The 24,858-nt window shown below is 43.0% G+C and overlaps 4 protein-coding genes across 11 annotated transcripts in view; all 4 read left to right on the top strand.

Annotated features, from left to right (window-relative positions):
- The window catches only part of PRKAR2A (protein kinase cAMP-dependent type II regulatory subunit alpha), a 73,231-nt gene extending 59,362 nt beyond the window's left edge, over positions 1–13,869 (top strand). Inside the window, exons 6-11 of the mRNA XM_075095846.1 lie at positions 2,041–2,194; positions 5,378–5,479; positions 7,348–7,422; positions 10,533–10,598; positions 11,285–11,423; positions 11,959–13,869. Coding sequence (XP_074951947.1) covers positions 2,041–2,194; positions 5,378–5,479; positions 7,348–7,422; positions 10,533–10,598; positions 11,285–11,423; positions 11,959–12,092 — 670 coding nt within the window. The 3' untranslated portion in view covers positions 12,093–13,869. The remainder of the gene's footprint in view (positions 1–2,040; positions 2,195–5,377; positions 5,480–7,347; positions 7,423–10,532; positions 10,599–11,284; positions 11,424–11,958) is intronic.
- Positions 13,870–18,253: 4,384 nt separating this feature from the next.
- RPP14 (ribonuclease P/MRP subunit p14) lies at positions 18,254–21,304 on the top strand. The gene is made up of 5 exons (XM_075095853.1): positions 18,254–18,396; positions 18,475–18,559; positions 19,235–19,311; positions 19,912–19,990; positions 20,654–21,304. The coding sequence occupies exons 1-5, from the start codon at positions 18,311–18,313 to the stop codon at positions 20,708–20,710; spliced, it is 384 nt and encodes a 127-aa protein (XP_074951954.1). The 5' UTR covers positions 18,254–18,310; the 3' UTR covers positions 20,711–21,304.
- Positions 20,733–21,304, top strand: HTD2 (hydroxyacyl-thioester dehydratase type 2). Its single transcript, XM_075095852.1, has one exon. The coding sequence runs from the start codon at positions 20,733–20,735 to the stop codon at positions 21,258–21,260; it is 528 nt and encodes a 175-aa protein (XP_074951953.1). The 3' UTR covers positions 21,261–21,304.
- A 2,235-nt stretch (positions 21,305–23,539) lies between these two features.
- The window catches only part of PXK (PX domain containing serine/threonine kinase like), a 37,813-nt gene continuing 36,494 nt past the window's right edge, over positions 23,540–24,858 (top strand). For 7 of the 8 annotated variants that reach the window (XR_012661014.1, XR_012661013.1, XM_075095839.1 and 4 more), the window contains exon 1: positions 23,540–23,781. Coding sequence is in view for 5 of the 8 variants with exons in the window: in XM_075095839.1 (XP_074951940.1) it covers positions 23,680–23,781 (102 nt within the window). In the remaining 3 variants the exon portion in view is untranslated. Of the gene's footprint in view, positions 23,782–24,271; positions 24,332–24,858 lie in introns of those variants that run through there. The other variant, XM_075095843.1, reaches the window with a different exon arrangement.

Here is a 24,858-nt window from a genome sequence, read left to right as displayed (position 1 = left end):
TGTGTGAAGCTTCCTCACTTAGATGTGTTTTAATTGTTTGTGTGCAATGCCCATTTTGTGGGATCTCCTACTACAAGTTAAGCTGCCATAAAGCTGTCCTGTAGTTGGTGGTTTTTTTTTTGTTAGCTTGCTTTTTTTAGATGCAGCCATGTTCAAAGGTAACTAACAAACCCAGGGCAGGTCTCACCAATGAGTCTGTTCCCACACTTGTTTACCATGAGAAGTTTCACCTACTGCCATTTCTGGTGATTCTGTTTTTCTTTCGTGTCTAGTGATGTTCTGGGAGATAATATCATTCCTCTGACAAAGATCTAAACTCCTGGGAAAAAATAAATTCATGTTCAGCTGCTTAAAGCCAGGAGGGTGTTCCATACCTGCTTTTCTCTAGGACATGGTATACTTTGTAAAGTATCTTGGGCCAGTGGCTAGTCCCTGAAAGGTTTCTGGTGCCATAGCCAAGAGTTAATCAAGCTATGTTTTTAAATAATTTTTTCAAAGCCCCAAGCATAAGATAGCCCTGAGGGTGTTACAGACGCTTGTTTGACTTTTAAAGGGCTACCTTTCTGTGCCCACCCTGATTCTTCATACGCAGTTGCTGTGGTGCAGTTGGGTCCAGATTTGTGTCTTGAGCTTTGACTCGCTGGACTTGTACCTGCATCTTCATCAGACTAGTCTTCTGATTCTTAGTAAATTCTGGGATACTGTTCACTTAACTTCATTATAATGTAGGAAGAGTACATCTAGAGAGCAGGATGCTCCTCATCCAGTCTAAACAGGTTACAATTCCCTATGAACAAAGTGCAAGGAGGCTTCTGGTTCTTGAACACTTTCTGTTCAGAGATCCTGGCTAGATGTCATCAGTTTTAGAGCTTTCCTGTTTCTACAGGTGAACTATAATGAAAAAAGAAAAAAGAACTAAAAACCTTTTAGGTCTGCTGCTTTAATTTGAAGTCAGTGTGACTAGAGTGGAACCCGTAATGTTCTGCAAAACTGCTGGAAGTTACTTACCCGTGTTTCCTAAGCTTGTGCATCTTCCTGTGTCACCTCAGCACACAGAGCTTTGTGAGTCAAAGAGATGCTCTTCAAGTTCAAACATCAACATGCTGTAACCTGCATTCTTCAGTAGTCACACCTCCATGGAAAAGGTGATAAAATTGGTTGGTTCAACTGTCAGTGTGCTCAGAGCTGCAGCATGGTGTGAAGTTCAACTGAGTGATAAAAGTTTTGGTCATAAGGAAGCTATTAGACAAATCCCAGGTGAAAATGGTTGCCTCTGGAGATCTCTGTGCTACAGTGTAAAGATGTGGCACGTGTAACATTCCTGAACTAGCTTTAAATCGTCCAGCCTGAGGATCATCAGTATGTGCTGCTCATAAGACGACTGGTCAGTTTGCACTGCAAAACTCACTCAGTATCTTAGGTATGTAAAGACAGACCCTTTCTGTGATTTTTTTTTTTTTTTTTTTTTTGCTTCTACGGCATCCCTGTTTGTCCGTACAAGAGCTGGATAGTTTGAATCTAGCACAGGCATATGCAGATACCAGCTACAGTTGCATCTCAGGCTTATGACATAGACATACCCTTAAACTGGAGTTGAGGCACAACAATAGGAGCAGGTGAGCAGCGGGATCGCATGTATCCCAAAGGTACTGCAGAAAACAGGTACAGATGGATCCAACTCACTCTAAAGAGGCCTCGCTGGATAGCACACATGCTGTGAAAAGACAAATACGGTTAAAGATGTGAAACTACTTATCACCCTGGCCAGAACACTTAAAATGGCAATGTCAAAATACTATGCAGAGGAAACCAAGTAGATCCTGCCCAGATCTGTCAGGAGTGAAATGCTTTATTAAGAGAGAATTATTGTGAAAATAGTATAGGTGGAACCACCTTAGTATGAGGCAATTGGAATCTCAGTAAAGCATGTTCCATCTCACCCAGCAATAAGAGGACTATTTGTATAACAGCAAAAAGCTGTTTTTATGTTTTGTACTGGTATGTTGTCTAATAAAAAACATCTATTCCATTGTTTTCCAGGGGATTGTATGATATTGTTGTAGCGAAAGACAACCAGTCACGCTGCGTGGGCCGCTATGATAATCATGGCAGTTTTGGGGAACTGGCATTGATGTACAACACTCCTAGAGCTGCCACCATTGTTGCCACAACAGAAGGAGCCCTTTGGGGACTGGTAAGGAAAGGAAGTTGCTCTCACATCCATAATATTTTAAACACTAACTCACCATATCCAGTGCTTCTCTTGGTATGGCTCCTTGTGCTAACAGCTATTTTATCATGATCTGTTATCTCAGCTCCTGGCATAAGAGATTCAGTGCGCAAATCTTTTTGGCCCCCTTTCTAGAACAACTTATCTGTAAAAAGTATATCACTAGCTTTATCTGTCCCTTTATTATTTTGCATTTGCTGTAGCGGTGGCTTTTGTTAGAGGGGAAGAAAAACCCCAGCCCTAGTTTTGTTTTCATCCAGCAGAGGACAGTGGGAGGCATTAATACATGTATTTTATGGGAGGGTGGAACAATATCTAAGTGATGTTCCTTACTGTCAACTCACCTTCCTACCATTTTGTCTGCTTTAAGGGGAATGGGAAGGTGTTAAATATCTTCTTGAGGATGTCTGTAATTTGAAGAGCTAGGAAAACTGCTTTGTTTTCCTTCAAAATAAACTGTCCTGATGTTTCTGGTTCCTTTGTGTTACCCTGCAAGAGGGTCTCAGGTCAGCGTGACCAATGAGATACTGAGATAAACGATGGTGTTGCTTTGTCTCTAGCCCAGCAGTGTTGAGTGTGAAGCTGTAGACATTAGTTTCCCTTTTTAGTTCTTTTCTCTGTACTATTTGGAAAGGGTTATTTTCACGGTGCTCTCTTACTCATCTGTGAGGGCACACATAATAAGCAGATTGTGCAATCAGCAGAGCCTTTGAAGCCAGAAGTGTCGTATGCTTTCTGTGTGTGCTGGGCTCCTCGGCAACTATTGCTGTGGGTTGACCCTGTGTTGTGACCTTGATTATAGGACTGATAAGCTGCTACACACAGAGTGCTAATGCAATCTCAGCGCTTGCTGAGAGATCTGACTTCTACCTTCCCTTTGTGAGCTGAAAGAGGAGATTTTGGTAAATCAACCAGGGAGTAATGTCAGAATCTAATTTCTTGAGCAAGACAGAACAAAGCAGCTGGCTACAAACTGAGCTTATTCATAAAAGGAAGAAAATGAGAAGATAATTCTGTGTTTCAGTTTGCCTTTGAAAATAACTGCACAAATTGGGTTAATTTTGGGTTTATTTTTTCAGTGATTACATTCACTTAATTAGCAAGGTGTAGTTGAAGGGGGACCTCTTGCTAGTTATCTGCCCTGTGATTATTTTATTAGATAAGGCTGCATTTTCCTGCCTAACACTTCAGTTACCTCTTCCAGTTATCCCATCATTGCCATGTTTTATTGAACTATTTTGACTGATGTAATTTAAACATTATATTTTTATTACTCTGCAGAAGCCATTGCTAAAGATCATGGGTTATCTGCTGTTTAGGAAATGTGGATTATTCCTGCTGCATTGCAGACTTAGGCCAACAAAAGCCTGAAAGACTCAGGCACAAAGCAATTATCAAATGTGGGTCTCTTCTGGAGCAGAGAAGTGTCCTCAGCCTTTGTTTCTCAACATATCTAGGGAAAACCTCATGGTCACACATGCTTCCTTCACTGCTCTGGTTTTTTGTTCAAATACTGCTGCTTCTCCTCCCTCACCAATACTCTCAAACAAATTAATTCAGAATTTTTTATGCTTTTGCAATTCCCGTTTCTCCACATTTCTGCGTCTCTAAACATGGACATTTGAAAAGACTTCTACCACTGAAGAATTTCTTTTAAAAAAATGAAAATAAAACAGTCCCTCATGCTTTATCATCTCTAGTTCTCCTTTGGGTAACAGTTGGGTAACAGTAAAACCATTCTTCCCTTCATCTTTCAGCTCCTTCAACTTTTGTATTCCACTAGTGTCACCTGTATCAGTCATTGTTTCAAGTTAGAAGTATTTGCAGCCTGCATCCCATAAAACTGTTCTCTTACTTGAAAATACCTCTTTACCTCAAAATGTCTCTGCTAGGGTATCAGTTGATGTTTTCAGAAAATGAGATCCAGAGGAATGGCGCTCGGGATTTTGGATGTTTCTGCTAATTGTGGTATATGCAAACTTAAATTTTTTTGGTGTTTTGGTACAATTTTTCTAACCAAATTTCTGCTCTTTTCCTTTGACTTTTTGTTTTTGATTTTTACACTTATGGCCTCATGTTGTGTAAGCTAAACCCTGCATCTCTCACTCTGTTCATAATTTACTGTTGATCCTAACAGAGGGACCATGGGCATTATTGTAATGCAAACACTAACAAAAATGCCTGGTGGGCAAGTGCCCTTCCCCTTAGCCTGGACATGCTGTTTAGTTTCAGCTCTCTTGTGCCTTTTCTCATCGGTGTTTGCCAGTAGTAGAGCCCTGCCTTTTCTGCGTGGAAATAAAAGCATTTCTTTTAAGATCTCTGACAATAAACTCTCAAATATGTCTGCCGTTGCAGGTACTGAGGCAGGAGCCGTGGTTAACTGGGCGAGCTTGCCTTCACTCGAGCACACAGTGCCGCCCAGTGGCCGCGGAGCCTGCACATCACTTGCTGCTGCCTGGGGAAAATGCCGGAGCAGGGTGGGTGGGAATCTTGCCCAATATTTGGGCTGCAAAAACCAAACAATTTCTTTTGTCAGAAAGATGCTTATGGTAGATGTGGACAGCGGGTAATTAGGAAGTAGTTGTTGCAAAAAGCTGTGTCTTAGATCCTAGAAGATAGAGGAGTGAATCGAGGCTGTTGCTGTTTGATACTCTGTTCCTGACCTGTTTGAGATCAGTATAAATCTCCAACTTTTGAAATCTGTGACTCAGAAGAATGCAATTCAGACTTAATCCTGCAGTTTTCTTAACAAGTAAGTGTTGGAAATGCCAATTTCCAGTGGCTTCAGCAAGAAGAGCATAACTTCTTCATTGTATGTGGAAGCATGAAAGATATATTAACAAATGGCCAAAGAAAACCTGAAAACTCAACCCTGAAAAACAGTACAAGATAGACTAAAAATGGAATTCTTCAATGCTTATCTGAGAAGGTCTAGGTCTTACAGCTCCCCGTTTTTCAATTTGGTATTGAAACAAGTACTCTCAAGAGCTGTTATGATCACCACTGTGGTGGATGTGGTATAATTTTAACAGCTAGCTTCTCAAACCCAGTGTTTGTTGCAAATACTAGTTCATGTTTGTCAGTTCTTTAAGCAGGGAGCAGTTTAGTCAAGAGGAATAATGTATTTCTTTGTGCTGTTTCTTGCAGGATCGAGTAACATTCAGAAGAATTATATTGAAAAACAATGCAAAGAAGAGGAAGACGTATGAATTATTTATTGAGTCCGTGCCCCTTCTTAAATCCTTGGAGGTAAAGCCTCTCAGAGACATCTGCATCAAATTCTTGCATTAGCATTAGCTCCGCAGTCTGTTTCTGCTGTATCAGAAATCTGTGTCATTTTTGCTTAGAACAAAATTTAAAGACCTGCTTTGGTATCATGTTTACTGTACAACTTAATTTACATTGTTGAGGTTGCACGCTGGGTTTTTTTCATATCCTTTGTTCATGCTAAGCAATTTTCTGATTTTTATCTCTGTCTGTGTAAAGATTAAAAAAAAATCACAAAACACTACAAACCAAAAACTGTCTATAAATATGTCAGAGAACAGGTATTAATTGGAACTCAGGTCTGTGGTTCCCTTTGAAAGTGTGATAGTGAAGTAATGATACAGTCAGTGGGATTTTGGCCTTTATCAGACATGAATGATTTTAAATTTCAGAAAAAGGTGTGGGCCATAGTAGTAAATCTTGCTTTTAACCTTACCCAATATTCAGGAGGTAAATTATGAATAAGCCAAAGGGAAGCACTGCTACCTGGGAACAAAATGACCAGGCAGAGCAGGCAGATGTTATGTTGATGTGTGTGGTGTGTGACTTGAGGAACAACATGTAAATTGTCACTTCTAAGCTGTTGATTCAGCCTGTGTCTTCAGAGGGCTTTTGGAGACATACCAGACTGCTTTGAAATTAGTACGTGTCTGTCTTTGCCTTGTACCATAACTTAGCTTTTCCTTATTTTCTCATCATATTTTCCAGCATTAATCATTAGTATTTGAGAAGAGCTTTTAATCCCTTTGAGAGAAGATAATAAAATTGCAAAGTATCATGAGGTGTGAATAGCAACCTCTATTTTAAATTAGTTTGGACATATGTTGGTAGCTGTGGAATGGGTAAATTGCATACCACCTTCTCCCTCAGTGCCTGGCTTAAACTAGTTCCATCAATGTGACTTTTTTGAGCACAAAAATGACTCATAGGTATTTGAAGTTATAGAAAAATAACTCATTAGAACTTGATGACTTTTTGTATGACACTACAGTTGAATTGTGTGGATCAGAATTAAGTTTCTCAAACATGGGCTAAATTGAGGTGCATTTGTGGAATGAATGAATTACAACTGAATCATCTGTTGAGATATTAATTTTAACTGTATGTTTTTCTTCCTTTCTTTCGATGCTTTTTATATGGCTCTGAACAAAAAAAACCCTGTTTTGTGGTGTTCTAGATGGGTAGTGGGGCACATTGGAGATAAATTTAACTGTTCTTTCTCCCTTCCTGTTTATGAAGACTCAGGCATGTTTCATTGCATGTCAGATTAGTACCTCTTTCCCTTGCTGCTGGACATCCTGTTGCAGTGCCTGCTTACAATTTAGAGCCAGTATCCTTCTTGTATCCCCTTCCTCTCTCCACCCTAGGAATGAGTTCTGGAGTACAATGCCCCCCCACATATTCAAGTATATGGTGATTAAAATATTTTGAAAATGTGTTGTTGGTGTTTCCCCATTGACGTTTGTTCTTAGAAAATTTATGACATTTTTCTGAGTGTTTTCTTCAAATTTCAGCAGAATTTTAGAGGAAGCTGGTGGTTATTTTGTGTGTGTGTGTGTGTGTTGGTCCCCCCCCTTAGGTCTAAACCAGCCAAATCAGTTATTTGTTAACTCTGGGGGTAGAGAAAAAGCACATGAATGGGACACTAGACAATTTTATTTCCCTATTGATCATGATAGCTTGACAGCTGTGGTGCAGTACGACAGTGTCATTGTAGGGACTGTATTTTTCAGTACCCAGGTACTGCGTGCTTGTGTCTCTAGTGAATGCCTCTTCATTTTAAGGCTGCAAAGTTTCCTTAGAGGTGTACTATAATAGATGATTATGTTTAATTTTCCTCTTTGTTCCAGGCATCAGAGCGAATGAAGATAGTGGATGTTATAGGGGAGAAAGTGTATCAAGACGGGGAACGTATCATTTCTCAGGTACTTGAAGTTTGAATTTCTTTTTATCATTCCCCTTTTTCCACTTCTTTTTCCTCTTTGGAATTGACTATTAGAATTCTATTACTTGGACCAACTTGGCATCACTTATTCTTTTAATACTTCCAATTTACTTAACTACTTCTTGAATGTTTGGGGAACGGCCAGTACGTCTTTTGCTACAAAGTTATTCTACTGCTTTAGCTTCTGGGTTTTTCTTCTCTCCTCTGTTTATTATAAAAAATAAACATATATAAAATTATAAATGGTATTTGCAAGCTTTCAAGAGTATGCCTTAAGAAGCGGAAATTAAATGTCTGTCTATGCAGTTTTCCATGAAAGCCCTCAGCTAGACTTTTCTTAGGCACCTATGGCCAGGTTAAACCAGGAGTCACAAGCATATAGTAAAGACATCTCTAATTACTACGTCTGACTAAAGAACAAAACCAAACAATTCAACAGGAGCATGATTTGGATGAAACTAAATGAAGTAATGGTAAATACTTTACTAGTTGCACCCAACTCAGTTAACTGTTCTAAGAAACTATCATCAGGGTTAATTAAAACAGCTGTTCTTCCTGATACTCTTAAAAAGAGTATTTCAACGGTGGAGTAGTCCAGCTTCAATCAACAGCCTTTGGCTTTTGGCATATGTTTTGTCTGCTGTAATAGATCAAGGCCAGAGTGGTGGAACCATGAAGCTGGACAAACTTGAGCTAAAGCTGACAGATTTTTTTTTTTTTTTTTTTGGCTGTGACAAATAATTTCCTGGAACACTGTCATCGATGAAACACTGGAATTTTGCATCAAGTTTAGCTTGGGGTCACTTTGTTGCAAAAGTGCTTTAGTTCGAGTAGAAGTTAATGTAAGAAAGTCCTTGGCTTACCTGAAATTGTAGGCTTTTGATCACAACCATTGTCTTGTTTTATAAACAGAATATGACTTCTTGATAATGTCTTCAATAATTAATCTTAATTGCCTTGAATGTCATATAACTCTGAATGCAGGAAACCTTAGTTTGCTGATAACCAAATACTGCTAAATTACTTGTCTCAAAAAATACCCTCAGTTTTGTAAGTTAAATCTTGCTGCTTAAGACCCTGAGAAAACTGAACTCTCAGCAAAATCAAAGTTTATAAATCAGTCTCAAAACTGGGAACCCATGTAATCAGTGGTCCAATTACACAGTTGGTTTTAATATCTTGTAAGGACTGAATTAAAGGATGTAATTACCCTTAAAAGGAGAATTAACAGTCTGGATAGGTCTGGGTGATGGTAATAGACTGCTAAAGATGATTAAATTTATGCTTGAAAAAGTTGTGATAGCTCTTATATTACAGCAGTTGCATCAATACCATGAACCCCTTCTCTCTTGTGGATGATGTTACATTTTAGTGATCTTTCTGGAATTTGACCCTTCAGTTAAGGACAGTATACTTTAAAGCACTTGAAAATTTTTAGTGCCTGCTGGTGTTACGAGGATGTCTCACAGTCAGTTTGTTTTCATTCTTCTAAAGAAATAAGTACTCTTTCAGTACTTACTCTTTCAGAAGTGTGCTGAGTGTATTAGTTCATGTTGTGTTATCTGGAAACAGTGAATGAAAAGCTTTGTGTTTACAACCATCCCCAGGAAGCTTAGCGGAGGGCCTTATTTCTTCTGTAACTCCGTATTTAAATCTTGCATCATCTTCTCCCAGCTCATGTTTCATACTCAAATCGTAATCATCTCTCTCCATCCTTCCCACCACATCCATAGTCTTCTTTCTCACTTGACTCTCTCTCCTCACATTTTTCACAGTGGTGTGGTGGTTGGTGGGTGGTTGGTGGGTGGTTGGTGGGTGGTTGGTGGGTGGTTGGTGGGTGGTTGGTGGGTGGTTGTTCCCGAGGCTCATTCCCTTATCAGTTCCTTATGCAGCCTTAGTCTCTGTGAAGCCTTTACTCCCTTCTGATTCATAGCAGGAGGCATGTGCTGGCTCTCCACTCTGACTTTCAGTCCTATACCAAGCCCATAGTGAGGGAAAGTCCTCTCTGTCACAGTTAAAACTTTCAAAATATTAAGTCCTGGTCCAGAGCAGATGTAAACTACAATCTCTTGAAGGTCTGCAATCTGATGCTGTTTAGACAGATGTGAAAAAGGTTCTAGAAACTCTTACAGACTCACAGAATCACAGGTGGGAAGGGGCCTCTGGACCTCATCTTGTCCAACCTCCTTGCTGAAGCAGGGCCACCTACAGCCAGTTGCCCAGGACTGTGTCCAGATGGCTTTTGAATATCCCAAAGGATGGAGACTTCAGAACTTCTCTGAGCAACCTGCACCAGTGCTTGGTCACCCTCACAGTAACCTTTTCACAGAAACAGCTGAATGTGACTAAACCAAAATTTTTTTATTTCACACTCAAGTTATACAATAATACCTTGTGATGTCTTTCTAGAACTTGATATAACATGTCTATCAGTCTTTTCTCCCACTTGTCCTATGTGACTTATTTTCCTTTAATGGCATGATGCTATTGAGTCCTTTATTCCTTATCATTCTTACTACCTTTACACAGCCATTGTGTCATTCCTCACCTAGATGGCTTGTATTGTGGACTCTGTTTTCTGTAAGCTGTTCTCCTCGTACTTTCTCTGTTCATGCCCCTCAAATACAACTGTCCTGGGTTCTGCTCATCACCCTCTACTTCAGGCTGGATTGACTGAGCTCATACTTAGTTTAATGGATCCTTCTTCCTACCGACATCTAGAAATGTGGACACTAAATTGGTGTTTTATTAAAACTTGCTTCTGGAAATTCTAGGCACTCCTTAGTTTCACTAACTATTGGATACTTCCTGCAGGATCAGAAGATTTGCACTTAAGTGATTTTGTTATATATTGTCAATCTCCTTTGCTTTTTCCTTTCCACCTGCCCTCTCACTGAATAATGTGTAGTAATAGTTCCTTCCCCTGTGGGTTCCTCCAGTATATTACCTAGCCAGTCACCTTTTAATGTTAAGAATTTGAGTGTTTTTGATTTCTGCACAAGGCCTAGTTCAGAGTGAATGCTTTAATACCATTTATACATACTTTTACTGTAAACTAAAATAATTTGTTTTATGTTTTCCTCTTCACAGGGCGATAAAGCAGATTGTTTTTACATTGTAGAGTCTGGTGAAGTAAAAATCTTGATTAAAAGTAAGGTGAGTTCAAATTGGGCGATGAGGCTTTAGGTCAGTCCCTGATTTGATTGGTTAAGACAAGTGGTATGAAAAAGCCTACCCTGACTTATCATAAAATAATATCTTAAAGTATTTATTATCGTCACTCATGTGATATAGGTTATAAATCCCCATACCTGTTCTGAAGTGGCCAGAAGTTAGTTTACTGAAGTTGGAAACTCTTTTGCTTATATCTGCTCCTCTGCAAACCAACCTGATATACTCCCTGGCCTTAGGAGTGGAGATGAAACTTTTCTTCTAGGATTATTGAAAACTGCAACTTACAAAACCTGGGTTCTATTAACTCCAGCGACATACTAGACATTGGCATGTGAACAGATCTCTATATAGTCTGAAGCAGCCTTGGGGAAAAACAAGCTATGCATCATAAAACCCATGTTAGGCTAACGTACTAGCAGTTCCGAAAGCTGTAACAGTAAATATCTGCCAGTCTGGAAACGTGTGGGCTGACATACACTTCTCTTATCAAACTTCTAATTGAATATGCTGTTAAGGTGCTCCACCAGTACAGAGCATGACTTGGCACTTGCTACTTTAAAAGCCCTAAACCAATGAGCTGTTGCACATCTGTAGGATATCTGGGATTAGCTGCAATCTTGTACAAAGACAGAACTGTATGCAAATAATTAAAATGTACTGTTCAACAGACTATGACGAGTAAAGAAGCTAACCAAGAAGTGGAGATTGCCCGGTGTCACAGAGGGCAGTATTTTGGAGAGCTTGCACTCGTTACCAACAAACCCAGAGCAGCCTCTGCCTATGCTGTTGGGGAGGTCAAATGTTTAGGTAAGCACATGTTCTGTGTCTCTAGCTACCCTTTTCTGGTCTTTGCTTGTTTTGTGAACTGTGCCTGAGTCAGCAGCTATTCAAAACCTAGCAGCCTTTTGGTAACTGGTGGTCAGACACGAGAAGCTAGGAGCACGGGCTGGAGCAGATCTCCATGCTGAAGTTTGAGAAGTGCCGCTGCTTGCTTCCAGCAGTTTTTCTGCTTGTGTGGCCTGTACTCTTTGAAGGGGTAAGTGGCATCAGCTTCTTGTTTACAGTTTGTCACACACAGCTTTCAGGTGATCTTTTAACACCAGTGTGGTGTGTATTTGGCTTCTGTATTTATTCTTGAGGTCAGGTGTGTATTTCATTAATCTCATTTCCCCAAGTAACAGTGCAGAGGGAAACCTGAAATACGATTCCTGTTTCTGTGGCTTCTATTGAAGCCTCAAACCTGAATGGGTTGGACTAGAGGTCTGTGTTGTGAGTTCAAAAAATGGATTGGCATGTGGTATCCTTTCTGACAAATAATGTTTTCACTTCTGTTCCTTTGCAGTCATGGATGTGCAAGCATTTGAGAGGTTGCTTGGACCCTGCATGGACATTATGAAGAGGAATATAACACATTATGAGGAGCAGCTGGTGGCAATGTTTGGCTCTAGCATGGACCTGTTGGATCCAGGGAATTAGGCACAGGGTACCTCAATGCCTTCTTAGTTCAAGACACAGAAAAGCCTCCTATCAGCAACACAACTCACACGGAAAACGGACACTACGGAACAGTTACTGCTGCTGTCTTCTTGGGCATTTTAGAAACCATAAACAAGTCTCAGCACAGATGGATTGCTCACTCCCTGCCTCCACTTTGCTGCTGATACTTCATTATTAGACCTAGATTAAAGATGATTCTAACCCTATGTTCACTTACTTGGTTCAGAATGGCATCTGTCCAACAGTTCAAGTGCCTGATACGAAACCCAAAGTGTGCAAGATACAGAAGCCTCCTTCCTTCTGGTGTTACTGTTGGGATAATTTTTTAGATCAGATTCTGTAGGGGGCGGTTGCCTGTTCTGCAGAAGAGGCAACCTGTGGAATATGAGCCTTTTACAGGCTTATCTTCATCTGATGGGTTCCTTACACAATGTCAAATTTGCTTTTAATTGTAGCATCTGGGTTTGAACTTAAAATATCAATGGAGCCAATTAATAAGGTGACACTGAATTTTTCTTCCACCTGCTGAAAGCAGCAGGTATTATAGCTCTTTAAACCAAGTAAACCAAGCTGGGGACATGGGAGAGTCTGCTTAGCAACAAAATGCAGAAAATGAAGCATTAGTATATTTTAAATGTTTTCTGAGCAGCAAAGAAAATTGTTTTATTCTGTGCTGCCCAAAATAAGTGCAGTGGTTCAGATCAAATGGCCTAAAGTTGTCATAATTGTCATCTCCCCAAATATGCTCCTTGTTCCTGACAGTGAGTACCTTTTATGGTGGTGAGATCACAATATATGACCTTCTCTTGCCTACAGAGATCCTTTATACTGCTAGATTTCCCAGGGCGCTGTTGTTGACTGGGTCAGTTTTAAAGCTTTTTAAGGAGGTGAATGTTTTGTAATTTAAATGAAGACTACTTCTGTACTTGTTTACAGGAGCTTTCCCCCTGTCCTAACATTTCACAGTATTCTAACTTCATTAGACACTTGGATGCTTCCAAATACCACATTGATTTGCTAAACTTTTCAGAAGTTGGCAACATTTGACTTTGTAAAGCAAATGTCTTTGCTAACTAGGCAGTTGGTGTGTTTGAGGAGTCTTTTTGGTTTAGGTGGTTACTAAGCTAATCTTGTATCTAAAATACCTGTTAAATTTGCAGCATTTATTAGGTAGATTCTATTACTATAGCTTTAATGACCTTAATTGGCATACTGCTGAGATTTTTATCAGAGTATTATCTAAATAAGAATCAGACTATAAGGAGGACATTTTTATGGTGTACAAACAGAATATTTATATTAAGACATTGAATTTGTAGGTAATAAATCTAGTGACCCTTTGAATTTGCATTCTTCTGCAGCTCATGCAAAACTTACTGGTGTGTTATGGGGTTATAAAACTTTAATTGTGGATGCTAGTGTAACAGAACCTGTTCTTTTTATTCATGGCCACGTGAGCAAGAATAGAAGGATGCTAATATTGAATTCCTGCTTCTAGTTATCACAGTGGACATTTCTCTAAGGCACAAGATGCTTAGCTGCAACTCTAAGTTGATTTCTGGACAATTTATTTTCCCTAAATGGATGAGCTCCTCCCAGTTTCTGCAATATGAGTAAGATGGAAACTTGATAAGTTTGAATGGCTGTTGTCCAGTTACTGTAATTGGAGTAATATTTTATATAATGCAAATAATTTGTAATAGACACCACTGAACTAGGTGTTTCCATATTATTAAAGTCCTGGTTGTGATGTCTAGTGGCTATTCTAGCTGCATGTATTTTAGAACAGTGAATTTCCCTTGCTTTACTTGGCTGGGTTTTTGTTGTAAATTACAGCCAAAGAAGCAGCAGGTACTTCATTCATGCTTCCAAGGTTTAACACCAAAGACAAAATCATTCTTTTGATTACAGAATAAAAAAAACCAAACAAAAACCCCCCAAACCCAAAACAAACAAAAACCCCAACAAACTAAAACAAACCAACAATCAAAAAACAAGACCAAAAAAAAAGAAAAAACAGGCTTATCAGGTCCTTGCATTGGTAACAGGTAGAACTTTAACATACTTTGGGCTGCAAGATGAAAATCTTTTTGAAGCCAGCTTGTGACTGTCCTGAAAACCAGATATAAACTGGTCATCAAAACAGTATGAGTTTCTGTGCTGCCCAAACTGTCAGGTGAGCTAGAGGGACTTGCTGTGAATAATCATCAGCTGGCCTTTATTGATCCCAGGTGGAATATCCTCTCCTTTATCCAGAGGAACCTGGCAGGTTGGGCTGCCTTACAGGTGGATTCTGGTTCTTACAGTCTTTGGTTCTCTGCAGGACAGGACTGTATACCTTAGTATATGCAAACATTGGCAGTTGTTCTGAAGCTTAACCAAAAAAACAGGCAAGACTGATGTTGGATTCTTAAGGTAATTCTGCCCGGAAGGGAGGATTTGATGGCTTCTAGAAGTCGAAGGAAATTATGAAAACAAAAATTCAAGAGATTGGGATCCCATGTGAGCAAGAAGTTCAGAAGTTTAACCTTTCCCTAGACTCCCTGAAGCAAAGGCATACTGGGCAATGCCATCCTGTATCCAGGATCTGTGTGACACCATGCTGTGGTGTAAAGAGGCAACCTGACCTTGAGCTGGAAGGGAATGAGCCTGTAAGAAGGCTTGTCTAATTAAAAGCTATAATTTGCAATGTGCCTGATTAGTTTGGTCTGGTGACCTGTTCTGTACAATTTTGGAGCATGAAGATAGTGAGAGAAGCTTGTAGTAAAATACACTCAACATTGCCAGGTATCTGGTTAAAGCATAAGCAATGAGCAAAGTCCGAAAGCATGTGAGTGGTGATACCAAGATCAGGGAGTGAAGTGAGGCGCCTGTTTGGAACGATCTGCCCATGTCACTGTGTCTCAGCTCGTTCCTTTTCACTAGGACTGTTCATCGCTATTGTTGTGGAGGGCAAGCCCAGGTTTTTCATTGTTACTGCTCAGTGTTCAGGAAGTCTGCTGTGGAGTCTGTGAAATTGGCAGTAGAGAGAGATCTAGTTTTTAATAAAAGAACTCAGCAGCAAAGTGGGCAAAGAGGATAGTGTCTTTGAGACTTAGAGGAAAAGAGTCTCCTGTTTGTGATCCCCTGCTTGTGATTGTTGTGAAGTCAGTGAGAGGAGCTTTCAGTGGTCAAATATCCTGGCATGTGGTATTTCTGTTTAATGTCACAGCACAGGTTTCACAATGTGAAAGAACAAAAAAGGGCAAAAGTGCTCTCCTTTTAGAAAAAAAGTGCAAAACTTAAAACTTTAAAAGCAAAGTGCAATTTTGCACAGAGGGCAAAAACCGAAACCCCTTTGAATGTCACTTCCATTCTTTTCCGTTGGCTGAAAGCGGACTCTTGTTCTTGACCTGTATTTGTAAACTAGTCTTGCCAAAATACAAACACTTTGGTTTTTTTCACTCCAGATAATATTTGTTGTGATGTTATTGCTGATTATTTTAACTTTTTCAAACCATATATTTTATTTCAAGAGGCCTTCCTTGTGGATTTCCTCCTGGTGGTCTGCAGCACTACACTACTATTTCAAGACACAAGAGAAAGTCACTAACCTCACAGGAGAACACTCAACTCTGCTTAGCTGGCTGGAGCTAATAATGCGCTACTAATTTTCCTCTGCTCTGTGAGGCAGAAGGGGGATTAAATTCTGCATAAAGTTGCTACCTCAAGGCTCCAAGTGCTTTTAAAGGTCTTTCACTTGGGAGAATTTCGTAAGACAGTTCTTAAAATTGATCTGTTCTTTTGATTTAAATGTTTTTTTTAATTGATTCATTGAGGGACCCTTATTTTTAATTCATTTTACATTTAGTACTTGATTCTCAAAGGATGAACAGCTGCGAAGTTTCATTCTTGCACTATAGTGTTGAACATGAAGGAAAAATACTTGCCATATAAACATGTGGTTTTAACAAGTTAAACCACTCTGGGGTTCAGCATCACTTTTGGTTAATAAAAAACTGACATGGTGTGTCCAGCCTTCCTGTACAATCCTGTGTGTATTCTTTATTGACTTACTGCAGCTGACACAACCTCCCCCAGTGCTTACATCAGGAGTGGATGTTAGAGCAGCTGATGTGATTTACTCAGGGTGCCCGAGGTACTGTTGCTTCTGTTATCAGAGCCTTACAGAGAACTCACCCTGGTGCAATAACAAAAAGATTTATATGTTACCCGACCACCAAGTTTTGCTGTTTGGTGATAAAATTTTACTAATATCTTAAAAGTAATACCAATTTCTGTCGATACTGTTGCTCCCAATAAAACTGGCTGCTCTGATATGTCTGCCAAATTATCGTAGAACTGATTTACTCTTTGAGCACTGTGCTAACTGGCTCTCAGTTCCTAGGAGAAACACAATATTCCTGAAGGTCTCTTGCTGGCCTACACCTACAGCTGCTGCATTTTATGTGTCAAGCTGCCTTTTTTCAACCTAACTAACAATTTGAAAATGACTTTGGTACATATGAAATTGCCTGTTCAAATACCCAGTATTTGCTTTTGCTGAAGTTTTGTTTCTAAACAGTATTTTATTTACAGTTTTCAAATTTGTCTGGGGGGTGTGTGGGGGATTGTGGTGCTAATCATAAGAAAGCCTCTGCCAGAATGCAGTACTTCAGCTTTGGGCACTTTAACTCAAGATTTTGACACCTGAAAGGGCCAGAGGGCAGCAGCAGGATAAAAATCTAGAAAATGTTACATGTTACAGGAGGATAGGGGAAAAACTGGGATTTATTTTTTTCTATGGAAAGGATGATTGGGGAAAAGGGGGCAGGGAATATTCAAATATATGAAAGATTTTAACAAGGATCCCACAGTGATTAGGACAGGCCTATTAATATGGGGCATAAGCCACAGCAGGGAAACTGTTGATTAAGCATTGGAAAGATCTGTCTGGAATAGACTGTTTGGGGGAGCGTGGAATCTTCCAGCACTAAATCTTGGTTTGTTTTTTTTTTCTTTTTTTTTTAACGGTTGTAAACTAGCTCTGCTGAATGCTTACAGTATCTGTCTGAGGCATGAGTGGATTAGATAACCTCTTGGGGAGGCTTTTGTGACATATGTGGCTGTTTTCTTCTGAATACCTCTAAAATCACCAAGGGCTTTAGCTGATGCAAACAGTCTCTCTCCAGGCTTTGTGCTACATCAGCAGTAGGAAGATGAAAACAGATCAGTGCCTGTAGAAGAGAGGGAGATGTGTCCTTCACAGCCTGACACTCCAGTAGGCTGCCAGCATGCTCGGGCTTGAGGCCAAAGCCTGTTGGGCCCGTGATACAGGAGGCCGGGCTCCCCCTGGGGCAGAGAAAAAAGCCTGGGGCCAAATAGAGAAAACATCTTGAACTCTGGAGTTCCTTTGCACAGACTGAGCAGGTTGATGGAAATACAAATGGTGTCCCGTGAGTTGGGCTCTAACCCAAGCACACTGGAGGGGTGTTAGGCTACTGCAGTGCTACCCTGATGGGGTGAATATTCTTATTTAAAGAAGTAAGGTTCTGTCAAGTTCTTATCCTGAGGATGATGTTCCATTATTTTGGCAGATCAAAGATGCTTCCATCCTTTCTGCTGTTTCTCTCTGAAGGATGTATTTCACTCCGATATTCAGATCAGCTATAAGCATTCATTCTGGTACTGAAATTGTATTATCTCCTCAACTGGGTCTTGACCTGTGAGATGCAAAAACATGCTTCTGTGTACTTCTCAAATTTGTTTGTTGTGTGTACTCAACACAGTTTCTAGGATAACACGGTGCCCTTGGCGTTATGGTGCCAGACAACACACCCCACCATGAACTGCATCAGGAGCAACATAATTTGTTTTGAAGGGGAAAGGGAAGTGTGACTCTGCTAGTCCCTCTCTGAGAGCATGTTTATTGGGGAGCATTCAATATTTGCCTTCCTGAAGGTAAAAGCTAGCATGCAGCACTCGCAAACACCATCTGTTCCCGCAGCTTCACAGACATTAATTTCAGACCCGAGGACTACTCGTTGGCTTCCTCACGCGGAAAAGGTTTCCCGCCTCGGCAGGCCTCGGTTGCCATGGCGACGCCGGGGCGGACCGCGGGGAGCTGACCCTCCCGGGCCGCCGTAGGAGCCCGGGAGGTTCCGCGCCGCCCCATTGGCTCGGCGGGGGCGCGCGGCGGCGCGGGGCCTGTGGGGCGCATGGCGGGAGCTGAGCCGCCGGCCGCCGCCTTCGAGCGGCGGGTGCTGCGGGCCGCGGCCGAGCACCACTACCTGCGCGTCCGCCTGTGAGTGTGCCGCAACGCGCCGCGCCCCGCGCCCCAGCGGCGTCCCGTCATCCTGCCCTCTGCTCTGCTTCCCCGCAGGGAGCTGCCGGACGGCGGGGCCCGGCCCAGTGTCGCGCAGTTCAAGCAGCTGGTGGTGTCAGCGCTGAGGGAGCTGCACGGAGAGGTGGGACGGGGCCGCGCTTCTTCCCGCGGCCTTGGGCTCGGCTTGGCTCGGGAGCGCCTTGTGGGAGCGGCCGGTTCTCTTTCGGGTCAGCCCGCCCGCCGCGGGGCGGGAGGGGACAGCGGGGCCGAGGGTCGGGGTGGGCAGGCTGGAGGCGGGGGCATGCGGGGCAGGGCAGGTCTCTCCGGTCTGCCTCTCTGTTAACCCGTTACCTGCTCCCCAGCCCGCGCTGTAACTTGTTCCTAATAATGCTGTGGTTGTATGTCTGGGCTTGGCTTCTGTAGCCAAGTGGCTGCAGCATATCTGGCTGTAGGAATGTGGGTGTTGATGCTTCCGCCGTAGTGAGGTTTTAAAAGGAGAACCGTGGGAAGGGAACAGCTTCTGGGATGGGGAATTCCGCAGGACTGTTCTTGCTGTGTTTATGGTATTGCTGTGTGGCTTTAAGCAAGTCGCGTCGCTGCTGGGTCCCTGTTTCTCGAGCAGTAATGTGGAACTGAAAGTGGCCTCTGTCTGAAGAGCCCTGAGTGGAAGGGTGCTGGATAAAATCCAGTGGTGGTGTAGCTGAAGCACTCGTGAGATTCAAGCATAACTGTAATACCTGTAATGATGCCACGTGCTGGTAGTGAGTTCACTTGCTTATAAACCACTGTACTTGTTAAAGAACATATTTTTTCATAGGTTGGAGCAGCTTTGCCTGTTGATGTCTTAACATATGAGGAAAAAACTCTGTCTGCTATATTAAGAGTTATTAGCAGGTAAGGTACAGTAGGCACACACTTCAGATACTGCCATGAAAATATTTTTCATAAGAAAATGGAACTCTCAAGCTAAGAACAGTCTTTGAAGAATTAAGCCTAACTTACAGATGTATGTATGCAGAAAATAAATAAAACTTCACTAAGATTTGGTAACCTACATGCATCAGTACATTATTCCTGCTTTAAAACAGAATGGTCTGAAAGGAGCTAAGCACCATCGAAATGTATGGCTTTAAATCTCTTTCTATAGTAAAGATGGGAATGGTTACTGCATTTAAATGGTGAAGACAACTGCAGGTGATTTAGGGGAAGAAGGTGCTTAAAGGCAGAGAGGAAACAAGAACAGGGCCGGTAAGGTGAACTTGAAAAGGTTACAGTACGTGTATCTCTATGTCAAGGACAAGAGACTACAGTTATTGCAATAACCCTTCAGGGCAGAGTATTGCTACTAGGACTCATTGATGCAACTACCTGCTGTTAAACTCAGTTAAGGTTTCATTACTCTTGACGTAACATGTTTTTATTCAGGATGTTTATGCTGCAGGAAAACTGAGAAAACCAAATTTTATTAATATATTTTGTTTTCTTTTTACTTAGTGGCCTTGTCAAGCTGTGGAGTGCTCTAACACTGATGGGCTTCTACCAGAACAGGAGGTGTGCCTTTCGAGTGCTGCAGGTAAAGCCCTGTGGGGCTGGATGGCTTCCCCCAAGTATCAGTTCACACTCTGAGGTTGGCTGGCTAGCTGAGCTCACTGCCGATTCATAGAAAGATGGCCTAGATGCAAAAACATCTTGGTTTGGGATTAAAATGCTTCTCAGTGCAGGTGTGTAGGCCTGAGTGTAAGCAATTCTCATAATAAATCTTGAAAAACATGCCAGAGGTGGCTGTCTCCTTGCTTTATGGTTTCATTCAAACGAGCAGTCTTGATCTCATTAATATCTGTGCAAGAAAATAATTTCTGGAAAGTTTTGTTCTTGGCCCACACCTTGGTCCAATCCTTTACTTCCCATACCCCATTTCTTCCCTTTCTAAGAGTCACTGTTGACTGACCTTGTTTAAAAATGCACGCATGGATATTCACTTCCAGAGCTTATTTTTTTTTCCAGAGGATACCACTTAATAAAATGAGTTCTAAGGATTCTTTGTCTCTGAAGCCATGGCTTAACAAAAATCTGCTCCGGCATAGCTCTAAATTTTTAATAATCTATGTAAAAGGGAAATTTAAGTATTTTCAACTTTGAATGCATTTGATGGTGATTTTTTTTAATGTTTTAGTTTGTTTCTTGCTTTATGGTTTGTTGTGTTGTTTTGGTTTTTTTTTTTCTTCCCCCAAACTAGGCATCTCCATTCCTTCTTGCGTTATCTGGCAACAGTAGAGATCTAGTCTTGGACTGAATGAAGTTGTTGGTTTGGTTGTATGAAGCAGAAGTTGTTTGAGATGTTGCAGCCCTTCAGGCATGGAATTTCTGGAGGCGATTTCCAACAAAGAGCCTTGCCAAAGCTAACAGCTATCAAATACCTGCTTGGACGTTCCTTCCTTCAGAATTTACACATAAAAGTTGGAGACAAAGCTGAACTTACCAAAGCTTTCACACAGAATGATGTTGTTACTTTTTCTGATTTAACAGGTGACACAAATCCTTTGCATTTAAATGAAGATTTTGCAAAGAAATCTAGGTTTGGGAGAATTATTGTACATGGAGTTTTGATCAATGGACTTATTTCTGCAGTGCTGGGTACTAAAATGCCTGGTCAAGGTTGTATATTTCTTTCCCAAGAGATCAGATTTCCAGCTCCTTTGTATACTGGTGAAGAAGTCATAGCTGCAGCGGAAGTTAAACGACTAAAGGGTTCTGTTGCACACATTTCAGTATCGTGTAAAGTCAAAGAAAGTGGAAAGACTGTTATGGAAGGGATGGTGAAAGTCATGGTGTCAGACAGTTAGAGCTGTTGATCCTATGCTACTTTATAGTAAAGGTCAGAAATGTACCTTGGTTTTGACTGTCTTTTTACATGCCGTCACTTAATCCAGTAAATTTGCAACAAAAAAAAACCTTCAAAATGTTTCAAAGGCAGCACAAAGACTTAATCTTGATGGAACTGTGTTAAACTTAGAGCTTTTCATTTTTCCCTGCATACTCCCAAGATGAAATCAATGGAACTAGGCACTGACTGTGACCGAAGTGGCACGCTTAGACGTGCCACAAGGGAAAGTCTGGAGTGGCGGGGCTTATACTGAGGCTGTTCTTTTCGGCAAAATCAAGCTAGCTGTGTTCAGTTCAAACTTGTTCACTCTTTACAAAGTTGTTATGTTGCTAACAAGTACTGGTGGGGAAGGGTGATGCTGTGTGTTTAACAAGCAGAAGTGGAGGTACTGACACACACGTACTGAAAGATCTGTGGTAACCTCCATGGCAGCTCTAGCGGATGTTGGTGCAGGATGCTCTTTTGCAACATTCTAGCTAGTAAAGCCTTCCTTAGCTCTGCAAATAAGAAGTATTTGGCCTTCACTCAACAATATACTCTGCCTGATACAGCTGGAGATGTGGCTCTCGTAATACTTTCAATTTTTGAGATACTTTACAAAACCTGATTATAAACAAACAAAAATTTACCTTTAATGATAAATGCCTCTGAAACTTGCCTCCCAGAAGCAGAGTAAAGGAGGCTTTTAAAAAGCTATATTGTCACTGCTTGTATTTATTGCCTCCTTACGCTCCTGTGGGCAAGACAAGCAGGGGCAGTTTTTTTGAGCGCTGTGTGGGTTCTCTCTGCTTGTTTGTGTGAGTGTGTATTCCCCTTTGCCCACTGAAAGTACCTTGGTTGCTGGTAAGGTAGGCTTTTGGTAAATTGACTAGTAAATCATCCGGGTTAAATTATTTTAGTACCAACGTAAGAGTATTCTACACTAAGAAAACGATGGGGAGTAAAAGTACAGGCTGTCTTTAATTGGTGGCTTGTACGTTTTTCTGGCAAAACGTTATCTCTCCATCTTCTCTGCAGCAGAAATGCATTCATAACTTTACTTGGCTGCAAATAACTTCAAAAGTTGTTTGCTATGAAAAGAGAGTTTGTCCTCAAACTGTGATGAAAGCTACTGGTAAAACAGTTATGGTGTCTGGATGTGATGTCTTACTTGTAAATGCAGCCACACTAACAACAAACCCCAGGAGTTAAGTCAAACTGGATCAGAGGGAGGGGTAATGTTTAAGCTGTTTGACTTCAGTATGTCCTCTATTTTTGAAGCACAGGGTTTGGCCTGCTCACAGCATGGAATGAGTACTTAGCAAGAGCTTTTCTTATCTTTTGTCTAGGAGTTGCTTTACTTCCCGTTTCCTTTTCTTCTGCCGTGGGTCACTGCCCGATGAGATCGCTGACTTTTGCTGTACGTCGTTTCTCAATGCAGGCATGCTCCTTCCCTTGTTCCTTGTTCACCTGCCCCTCTAGATGGGAAGTTGTCATGTTAACGCCTGTTAAAAAGAATCGAATCTGTATCTGACCTGCTGGGTTACAGTAGAAGGAGTAGGTTGGAAAGAGTGCTGTTCCAGCCTGAGGTTTAGCTGCTTAACCACAGCCCACAGCTTGTTTTCCTGTCAATATCAAGCTGCAAGACAGAGAGATGAGGCTATTCATGATAACTGAAGCGTATGACAAACTCAAGCTCTTGCAGTCTTACAACGTCTTATATGAGATAAATTCCTGTACAGGGTGTAAAAAGACAAAAGGAAATGCGGGCAAGCGTTCAGCGGGCAGTAGGTTCCCAAGTGCTGAATTGTGTTGGAATAGAGTCTTCTACAATGAAAGTTAGGTTGTGGAACTCAATTTAACAGCAACTTCATGTGCGTTTTGCCAAAAAGAAAGAAAACAAACCCCGAAGCTACAGTCTACAAACTGAGTACAAGATACTGGTTGGTCTTTGATTTATTATCTTTTAACTACACCCCCGCACCCACCCCCAAGAGGTGAAGTGCAGCAAGTGCGCCGGCCCTTTTAAGTGTCTCTCCGCGGGGACCGGCAGCGTCTCGAGGCTAATCACCTCCCCGCAGCCCTCGCCGAAGCTACCGTGCTACCGGAGCGGCGGGGGCCACCTGCGCTCTGCCGGCCCCCCAGCCTCCTTCCCCGTTACTGGGCCCGGGCTGGGCCGCACTGTATCGCACCGCCCCGCCGCCGGGGGCGGGAACCGTGGCGCGAAGCCGGGCCTGCCCCGAGCGGCCGCGGCACGGCGCCCCCTGGCGGGCGGGCGGGCGGCGGCGCTAAGGCCCGGCGGCGTCGCGGTGCTGCCGTGTTGACAGCGGCAGCGGCGGCGGCGGGAGCTGCCCCGGGAAGCAGGTTGGCGGCGCCGGGTTCCCGTTTCCCGCCCCGGTATGGCCTTCATGGAGAAGCCGCCGCCCGGTAAAGTGTTGTTGGACGATACGGTGCCGCTGACAGCGCAGATCGAGGCGAGCCAGAGCCTGCACTCCCACACGGTGAGCCGCGCCGGCCAGCGGGCAGGCCGGGCCGCGGGGGGCGGCGGGAGCGGCCGGTGCCGGCGGGGAGGGCGCGGGGAGCCGGGTAACGGCTAGGGGGGTTGCCCGATACTCGCGGGGCCGGGGCACGGGCGGCGCGGCAGGGAGCGGGGCCGGGCGGGGGCCTGCGGGTGGCCGAGCCCGGCAGGAGCGGGGCCGAGGGGAGCGGGGGCAGGGCCCGGGGCAGCTGCGGGGTGGGCTGGGGCCTTGGCGGGGCCGGGGTCGCTGGTGCGGTGCTTGGAGGGGGGGGGCGGCGGGGCCCCGGGAGCGGCGGTTCCACCGTGGGGCAGCCCCGCCGGTGGGGATGTGGCGGGGCCGCCGTTGCCGGGTCTCCTGCAGCGAGCCGGCAGTTGTGCGGCTTTCTCCTCCCTTCCGTGAGGCGGTTCGTGCTCCTGCAGCCTGCCGGGGCTCCTGGTGGCCGTACCGGCGGGCGGCAGTCGGTGCCCGGGCTTCGGCTCGGCTCGGCTCGGACTCGGGCCGCTCTGAGGGAGGCCTTGTGCCTTCTGGCTGAGTAAGTTGTAATTTCTGCTCCTCCTCGGGGTCTGTTACAGCGTTTGGAGCAGAGGTGGGGTCTGGTTGCCTCATTTCGGTGGCTGAGGTGACATTACGTTTGAAGGGGCTGCGTTTGCCCCCGGGCCGTGCTGTGCGACTGTAGCCAAGGGTGCGAAGGTGCAGGGACGTAACTGAGGGTACAGCCCCGCTTGCTTTGTTGTGGGGAGTGATGACATCCAGCAGAACCAGCCCTACTGTGACTTTCATGTCACAGATTAATTCTTCTGGGATGTCTAGTACACACGCACACCCCTTCATAAGAACCATGCTGTCTCTGAGCATGCAGCAATGGTCCAAATTTAATAATCTCCTGTTTGCTGTTATTTTCCGCTTTAGAAACTAGGTTTGCTTATGGTATGACCAAGCAGTACTGTGAATCAGAGAAGGAACTGGCTGTCACTTCTGATTGCCGCTTTAGCTGAGAGCAGGGATGCTGGGCTAAAGAGGAGGCCAGAGGTACTTCAGCAGCAGGTATACGAGCAGCAA

The sequence above is a fragment of the Phalacrocorax aristotelis genome, chromosome 6, assembly GCF_949628215.1.
Source record: "Phalacrocorax aristotelis chromosome 6, bGulAri2.1, whole genome shotgun sequence".
Classification (NCBI taxonomy): Eukaryota; Metazoa; Chordata; class Aves; order Suliformes; family Phalacrocoracidae; genus Phalacrocorax; species Phalacrocorax aristotelis.
This window is presented reverse-complemented; position numbering and strand designations above follow the sequence as displayed.

Excerpts from the sequence above, each read along its gene's own strand:
- RPP14 (XM_075095853.1), top strand. The coding sequence starts at position 18,311 with ATGGCGGGAGCTGAGCCGCCGGCCGCCGCCTTCGAGCGGCGGGTGCTG. Across the intron at positions 19,312-19,911 it reads ATATTAAGAGTTATTAGCAG|TGGCCTTGTCAAGCTGTGGA; the intron begins GTAAGGTACAGT and ends CTTTTTACTTAG. Across the intron at positions 19,991-20,653 it reads GTGCCTTTCGAGTGCTGCAG|GCATCTCCATTCCTTCTTGC; the intron begins GTAAAGCCCTGT and ends CCCCCAAACTAG.
- HTD2 (XM_075095852.1), top strand. The coding sequence starts at position 20,733 with ATGAAGCAGAAGTTGTTTGAGATGTTGCAGCCCTTCAGGCATGGAATT.